The sequence below is a fragment of the Berghia stephanieae genome, chromosome 1 (assembly GCF_034508935.2).
Source record: "Berghia stephanieae isolate SIO BIC M18660-M18661 chromosome 1, UCSD_Bste_1.3, whole genome shotgun sequence".
Classification (NCBI taxonomy): Eukaryota; Metazoa; Mollusca; class Gastropoda; order Nudibranchia; family Aeolidiidae; genus Berghia; species Berghia stephanieae.
This window is the reverse complement of record NC_088360.1, coordinates 132602966-132612101: the sequence shown is the minus strand read 5'-3', so window position 1 is coordinate 132612101 and position 9136 is coordinate 132602966. Positions and strand designations below refer to the sequence as shown.

The 9136-nt window shown below is 34.7% G+C and overlaps 1 protein-coding gene across 1 annotated transcript in view; it reads left to right on the top strand.

The window, feature by feature from the left end:
* Positions 1 to 6338: 6338 nt before the first annotated feature.
* The window catches only part of LOC144963231 (neutral protease-like), a 22637-nt gene continuing 19839 nt past the window's right edge, over positions 6339 to 9136 (top strand). Inside the window, exons 1-2 of the mRNA XM_078897069.1 lie at positions 6339 to 6511; positions 8255 to 8303. Coding sequence (XP_078753195.1) covers positions 8285 to 8303 — 19 coding nt within the window. The 5' untranslated portion in view covers positions 6339 to 6511; positions 8255 to 8284. The remainder of the gene's footprint in view (positions 6512 to 8254; positions 8304 to 9136) is intronic.

Sequence of the window (9136 nt, the reverse complement as noted above, 5' to 3'; positions counted from 1 at the left end):
ATTATATTATTATTATTATTATTATTATTATTATTTTTTTATTATATTATTATTATTATTATTATTATTATTATTATTATTATTATTATATATTATTATTATTATTATTTATTATTATTATTATTATTATTATTATTATTATTATTATTATTATTATTATTATTATTATTATTATTATTATTAATATTATTATATTATTATTATTATTTATCATTATTATTATTATAATTGTATTATTATTATTATTATTATTATTATTATTATTATTTATTATATTATTATTATTATTGTTGTTGTTGTTGTTGTTGTTATTATTATTATTATTTATATTATTTATATTATTAGTATTATTGTTGACGTCGTTGTCGTCGTCGTCGTTGTTGTTATTATTATTATTCTTATTTATATTTGTCTTTGATGTTTCATTCATCGTGTTATGTTGATTAAAGGGGAAACCTGAAACGTCCGCATTATCTGTCCTCGTCAGTTAAATCAAAACTTACACTCCATATGACTCTTTTTCATTTATTTCTCTCATCTTAGGAAAGGAAAACGCGCTATCATAACGACAACATCACTGCCGTACTGCCGTCGTGCGGCGAATGGTATGACATCCGCTTTCGGATCGGAAGGTCCTGAGTTCGAACCTTGCTCGTTACTCACATTCTCTCGCCGTATTCGGGGTGTAAAATGAGCACCTGGTCGTTAACAGCGTTGTTTCTGTCTGAAAAAAAAATGTAATATCGCCGGCTAACAGGCGTCATGTCTCGTTCTACATATTATGTGTTGCTGTTCGTCGGGCTCCCTTTGTAAAGCGCTTTGAGCACATTTAGTGGATATTGCGCTGTATTATAAAAGCTCAGGTTTTTTTATTCTAAAAAAAACAAACACAGTAAAACAAGTTTGGCCGGGAAACTAATCATTTCAAATATCGATCGATTAAAATAACACTCATCTATAAAAACTTCAGCTTTTAGTTAGCGCAATATCCACTAAACGTGCTCAAAGCGCTTTACAAAGGGTCCTAGTTAACTTGACAACAACACTTAACATGTATGGCGAGACATGACGCCTGTTAGGCGATATTACAATTCTTTTTCCGGTAAGGGCAAAGCCAGATACTCATTTTACACCTGAGCACGGTGAGAGAATGTGAGTAAAGAGCCTTTTCCAAGGACTCAACTATGCGCCGAGCGAGGCTCAAACCCAGGACCTTCCGATCCGAAAGCGAGTGTCATACCACTAGACCACATAGACGCACAAAACCTTTCAAATCTTGGACGTTCATTGAAGTCCCGGGTTTGAGAGTTTTTTGCCAAATTGAGGTGTCATTTTGATCTATCGATATTTGAAGGACGAGTTTTCTCGCCAAAATCGTTTTAACTCACTCAGTCCTAGAGATTTTTGCTACTTTTCATAATTTGAAAAAAAATGTATTAAAAATGACCATGTTACACAGATACTTTTATTCAACTATCATGAACATGTACAAACTAAAAACATTAGCTTTGATACTACGCCTATAATTTGTCTCAGAAAAATGTAATGAATAGGCATGGGGTAAAAGTAACCCGGATAAACTACGGATTTAGTCGGTGTTAGGATTGAGTGAGTTAATGAGATTTACTTTCTCGAATCTCAGAGTACGTCAATATTGATATGATCTTAGAGTGTACAGGGTTATTAAGTCATATAAAATCAAGTCATTTTCTGTTTCATTTTAAAACATTTATTTATTTATTTATTTATCTATTTATTTACGAATTTATTTATATAATTATTTATTTTTTTTTTTGACTTTTTAATTTATGGGTTTTGGTTTGTTTTTTTTTTTGTTTTTTTTTTTGACTTTGTATTTAATTGGTTTTTTTTTTGTGGGGTTTTTTTTTGGTGTTTTTAAAATTTTTTTTTTTTTTGTGGTGTTTTTTAATTTTTTAAATTTTATTTTAAGGTCAATATACCTATACCTTTTTATTGTCGTATTTAAAAGACGGAGATAATTTTAAATTGGCAAAGCAACGACAAACATTGGGTGTTTCCCATTCCTGAGGTTAAAAAAAAAACAAAAAGAAAAATAATAAATTTAAAAAAAAAATATATATATATATATATATATATATATATATATATATATATAATATATATATATATATATATATATTGATATGACAAGATGTGTTCAATGACCTACTTTTGGCGTGCACAGCTGTGATCATAAATCCTTCTCGAAATAAAGGTATTTGTGTTTATATAAGGATGTGACAAGGCAGTAATAAACCAGTCTTTTGTTTTCGTTTTTATAATAAAAGCCGCGCTTTTCTAAATAAGAAATAATAGAAAAAACCCTCAGCCGTAAGCAAGGTTGCCAGATGGTCACGAGCGTGGCCAAAACTGATCATACAGAGAATGCCGTTTCTATTATTAATTAGTTTTTAAAATATATATTTGGCCACTTTGAAGTCGAAATTGGCCACGGGCATCTCTGTCCATCTATCTCTCTTTCTCGTCTGTGGTCCGAGCTGTAAGCAACGTATTAATGTTATGCGTTTAGTTAAAATACTCATAACATCCGCCACCCGGATATACAGTACCGATACACAAAATTACGTGCAACATTGAGCGAGTTTAGTCTTTTGATATGATTAAATGAGAACTAATTATTAAAATGGCTGTCTATAAACAATATCAAAGGGTTGAGGGACGTCATTTCGTTCCTTCTATTTAAAAAATTGAGCTTTTATATAGCCAAATCCACTAAACGTGGATTTACAAGAGGTCACTGGACAATAGCAACATTTAACATGTAGAACGGGATATGAGTCCTGTCGGGGGCGGTATTACAATTTTTTCCGTCAGAGATAACGCTGTTAACGGCCAGGCACTCATTTTACACCTGAATACGGTGAGAGAATGTGAGTAAAGAGCCTTTTCCAAGGACTCAACTATGCGCCAAGCGAGGCTCGAACCCAGGACTTAGCGATCCGAAAGCGAGTGTCATACCACAAAACCACATAGCCGTACACAACAGGAAACAAAGGAAGGAATGCTCACCTGTAAGCAGGGTTGCCACATTGCCAAAATTGATCAAACATAGAATCAATCGCGTTTCTAAGAACATTTTATTTTTTGTTTTTTTTTAATTTTGTCACTTTTGAAGTCGCATTTGGCCAGGAGAAACTCTGGCCATCTGGCAGCCTGAGCCTGGGCTAGTAGCAACGCATTGATGTTATGGATTTAGGTAAAATCCTCACAAAACCCATCAGTTGTTAAAAACGTACTAACACACAGATAGATCTACGTGCAACTTTTGAGCGAGTATAATCTGATTGATATAATTTATTGAAAACTAATCATTAAAATGGCTGCCTATAAACAATAACAAAGAGGTGAGTGACGTCAACTTCGTTCTCTCTATTAGCTTATGTTTCGAGGAGATCACAAACGATATCATTTTCCAAACCTTGAATTGTTTATTACAATCTGAGTGTAACGTTACCAAAGATGTCATTCCGCATTCACATCAAAGATTATCTCTATATTATTATCTCTATATTATTATATCAATTTATGATCGAGTTGCATAGAATGCATATAATATAGATCAATTCATGGAACTAGCCGTATTGAGTGAATGCGTTTATTACCTAACTCAGTCCCTTGATTGATGACAAATATAGATAATAATAATAAAGTAAGTACGTAAACACGTGGGGCTATCTATCATAAGCCTTTGCAGACCTGTCAACTATATTACTATTACAAAATTATTCGTAGAAATACGGAATTTTTGGCTCCAATTTCAGATTTTTAAGAGCATCTCTACGTCATTACAATCTATTCAAATTGAAAGTTGATGTCTAATACATTATTGTAAATAATAATGTGTAATTGTATGTAATGTTCAATTCAATATACGAAGACAGATACAATGGACGTTTCGGGTTTCCCCTTTATCAACAAAACAGAATGAATGAAACACTACAGACGAATTGATTTGTTTCATTCAACCTGGGTTTTTTTTTGTTGAAAACTAGGGAAACCCGAAACGTCCATTTTATCTGTTTTCATTTATTAAATTGATGCTTACATTCAATTTCACATTTTTATTAATTTCTTCGAGCTTCGAGCAACAACAGTTGCGTGACTTAATTGTAAGGGTTTTGTTGTGTTATTTAACCCATGTGGTGGTAAATTGTTGATTTTTAATGTAAGCTAAAGGGACTACAATTTTTATCTGCCGAAAATCAAGAATTTTTTTAGATTTTCAAGTTGGCAAAGTCAATGTTTGTCTTATTTGACATGATTCGCGAGTTTCGCATCACTCATAGAAACCAAATCGGGAAACCTTAGAAAAGTTGTTTACGTATAAGTTGCCCTTATTTCATCACTTATCACTTTGTTGGACTCATCAAGGGGGGAGAATCGGTAACAAACGCATTCCTCTAATATGACATAATTTATAAGTCCACTGTGAACAGCAGCTTGACAATATAAGCTTTATTTGTGTCATAATAAATAGACAAGGGGCACAGCTGCGTATTTGTGCGGCTATGTGGTCTAATGTTCGCATTCGGATTGGAAGGTCCTGGGTTCGGGTCATTGCGTTCTTAAAAAGAAAACTGTGATTCGTTTCGGGAATTAAAAAAAAACAAACCAACATCTTCTGCATTTATATAGTGCAATATTCACTTAATACGCTTTACCAGGGGCTCTTTGTCAAAAGCAACACTTGATATTTAGGGCAAGACATGACACCTGTAAGGCGATGTTACATTTTATTTTTTTTAAACAGACAACGCTAATAACCCTCTGGTACTCATTTTTCACCTGAGTATGGAGAGAGAATGTGAGTAAAAAGCGTTATCCAAGTACCCAGTTTAATGTTTTAAACATCCAGATTAATGATTAGTTCTGACTAAATTCTATCTATCAGATTATAAACAGTAATAAACAAAAATGATTATCACAGCTTTAAAAAAGAACAAACGTTTCGGGCTCAAAACCCTTCTTCAGCGAACAACAACAACAAAAATAATAAAAACATAAATACATTAAATAAATCCCAGATATTCGACAGAGAAAGTTGGTAGGTCCTCTCTCTAGAATAAAAATCACCCTAGCAACCTAGTATCAATCAGACTATAAACGATTAAGGTTACACATAGTTTTTTGTGTTCGAGGTACTTTAGCTCCGGCTGGCAGATGTTGTTAGAATTTTAACTAAACGAATAACATCAATGGTGGAAAGTTGTTCTTTACGCACCCAAGGTGACCATTTATTTGTATGATATTGTTTGTTTAGCCTATATTACCCATACATCGATTTGTCCTTTTCTTTTGTTTGTATTGACTATTATTATAGTCTATAGGGAATGAGATTAGCGGAAGAGTAGCGTCCCTTGATTGGACGTCACCTTACAGAGAGATGGTCAATTTGGTTTTGAAGTGTCTCAAACCGCTTTCACCGGAAGCGAGAACGAGAGACGCATGCGCACAACCAACATGACGTTCTCTTTCTAATACCTTTTCCGCCGTGACGTCACAGACTATGGGTGACGTCCAATCAAGGGACGCTACTCTTCCGCTAATCTCATTCCCTATTTATATTTATCTAATAAGAGGGTGTTTAAAAATCTTTTGGTCTATGTACCCATAATGATTATGATATAATAAAATGTCATTTATGACTTTAAAAAAGGGAACAAAAACAGGAAGGATAGCTGAGATAAACTTATTTGCAAGTCTGATAACTCAAATTCCTTTCCTGCTCATTGTTGTAATGGAAATCTCAAAAAATGACACCAAAATATCGTCCATTACATCAATATTAAACTAGGCCCATAAGTGGATTTGGAACTCAGACCTGCATATATGTACACGTCGCTGAGATACAATACCTAATGAATGAATGAATGAATGAATGAATTAATTAATTAATATGGCTTTGGATGTCTCTATGGTTGCTTGACGTGAGCGGGAACAATATGTATGTGTGTGTGTATGTGTGTGTGTGTGTGTGTGTGTGTGTGTTATTTCACATCTGAAAAGGTGTGCATTGTCAATCTTGTCGAGGCTTGATTATTCTGAGACAAAACAGAATCAAAAAATTACTGCAGTACTCTGGAAAAAAATACACATTTTACAAAATTTGGCCAGAAAACTCGTCCTTCAAATATCGATCGATTTAGATAACCCTCATCTTGGAAAAAACTCTCAAACCCGGGACTTCGGCGAAGTCCCGGGTTTGAGAGTTTTTGCCAAGATAAGGGTCACTTAAATCGCTCGATATTTGAAGGACGAGTTTTCTGGCCAATTTTTATTAATAAGTGTTTTTCCAGAGTACGACGGAATACAGGATTTACCGATGTGTCATGACAAAGTCACCATTTCGACGACTCTCCTCATAAAACAAATGTACCAGATGTCTGCCTCTTTCAGCATCACCAACCAAGACATTATATAAACACTGTTGCGGATCTCTTGGTTCGCAGAATACCCTGGAAGCTTACTGGTGAGTAGTAACACACAACCCAAGGAACAAACTTCTGAAGTCTCGATTTTCACGATTGGCAGATCAAAAAGTCTACATAGATACGGGCTTTGCGCACCATGTTTTATTTAATTTTGATGTCATCAGAGGTCTGAACTTAAAATACATATAGTGCGCAAAGTTCGTAGATATGTAGACTTCTGAGTTTTGATCCGCCGATCGTGAAAATCGGGACTTCAGAGTTTTGATCCACCGATCATCGATTGATATTCATATTTCGATATTAAACTTTGACAATTTAACTATATGTCAAGGGGAATAACTGATAAAAATTGATTTTGTGACATGTTTTCTTTTTTATTTCCCTTTGGTCTTCATTCTATGTGGGTTTTAAAAAAATAATTTGTATCTGTCTATTTGCCTTATGATCAAATCTTATATCAAATGAATATCACTATAATGAGCGGCTATGTGGTCAAGTGATATGATACACGTCTTCAGTCCGAAGGGTCCAGGGTTCTAATCCCGCTGTGGACGGTGCACGGTTGAGTCCTTAGAAAATAAAAGCTCTATTTTCACATTATCTTCTCGTACTCGGGTGTAAAATTAGCAACTGGTCGTTAACAGTGCTGTTTGTTTCTGTAGGAAAGCTATTGTGTAAGATCGCCTATCAGGCGTCATGTCTCGTCCTATTTGTAAAGTGTTACTTTTGACAGTCCATTAGGCGTCATGTCTCGTCCTACTTGTTAAGTGTTACTTTTGACAGTCCATTAGGCGTCATGTCTCGTCCTATTTGTAAAGTGTTACTTTTGACAGTCCATTAGGCGTCAGATCTCGTCCTACTTGTTAAGTGTTACTTTTGACAGTCCATTAGGCGTCAGATCTCGTCCTACTTGTTAAGTGTTACTTTTGACAGTCCATCAGGCGTCAGATCTCGTCCTACTTGTTAAGTGTTACTTTTGACAGTCCATTAGGCGTCAGATCTCGTCTTACTTGTTAAGTGTTACTTTTGACAGTCCATTAGGCGTCAGATCTCGTCCTACTTGTTAAGTGTTACTTTTGACAGTCCATTAGGCGTCATGTCTCGTCCTATTTGTAAAGTGTTACTTTTGACAGTCCATCAGGCGTCAGATCTCGTCTTACTTGTTAAGTGTTACTTTTGACAGTCCATTAGGCGTCATGTCTCGTCTTACTTGTTAAGTGTTACTTTTGACAGTCCATCAGGCGTCATGTCTCGTCCTACTTGTAAAGTGTTACTTTTGACAGTCCATCAGGCGTCAGATCTCGTCCTACTTGTTAAGTGTTACTTTTGACAGTCCATTAGGCGTCATGTCTCGTCCTACTTGTTAAGTGTTACTTTTGACAGTCCATCAGGCGTCAGATCTCGTCCTACTTGTTAAGTGTTACTTTTGACAGTCCATCAGGCGTCAGATCTCGTCTTACTTGTTAAGTGTTACTTTTGACAGTCCATTAGGCGTCATGTCTCGTCCTACTTGTTAAGTGTTACTTTTGACAGTCCATTAGGCGTCATGTCTCGTCCTACTTGTTAAGTGTTACTTTTGACAGTCCATTAGGCGTCATGTCTCGTCCTACTTGTTAAGTGTTACTTTTGACAGTCCATTAGGCGTCATGTCTCGTCCTACTTGTTAAGTGTTACTTTTGACAGTCCACAGCTTCTAGCAGCTTCTTAGTATCATTTTGACTGTATAAATGCACACGTTTTAATAAATTAATATTCAATATTATTCCCCTTTCCTACAACAGGTTTTGACTGATTCAGCTCTAGGTGCAAAAATGTTACTGTTAAACCTTGGTGAGTTTAATCAATCGACGGTGGTGGGTTATCATTGGGTTCAATAATACCAGACCGGCCTAATACTACAAAAAGTTCTGAGAAATACGATTTTTTTGGCTCCAGCTAGAGAGCTGCATAAGTCTCTTTGACTCAATATAAATGTTGTTGAAAAGGAAAGTTTAACTCCGTAGAATCTATAATATTTAGGACTTTAAAGAATTTTTGGTTCATGCTGGGAGCAAATTAAATTGTTTATTTAATTTCTAAAGCTATTTAATTTAAACTAATTTTTTTCCCTTAGAAACTACGGATTTTTTAAATTTCAAGTAGCCAGCTCTGTAGTACTTAATTTGCCAGATAATACGTTTCCGTCACCCTGTCGTGTTGTGGAAAAAACAAACAAATAAACAAACAAAAAACAAACAAACAAAAAAACAAAAAAAAAAAAACCCCAAAAAAAACCCCAAAAACATAAAATATTTTGAGTTCGTGGATAGATCATACGGTAGAGTCAAACTCTCACCGGCCAGGCGGAGTTGTCGTACCAATAAGTTCGCGGGTTCAAACCCCATTACCGCCGCGAAAAATTGTTATTCTCTTTTGTTTTCTGGCACTTTTCTACTCACTTCATCTCTTGGTGTTAAACAATAGTTTTTATAACTTTTAGATTTGCCAGTTATTCTGTGCTCAATGGCAAAATTTAACACGGGCTGTACGAAATAATTTTGACACCCAAACCTATTTTTAAAAAAGATTAGATGAAGGTCATTTTAATAGTTCGATCCTTGACGGACGTATTTTCTGGTCAAAATCTAAAAGTAGTCAATATGTTTGTTTTTTTTAAATCACGG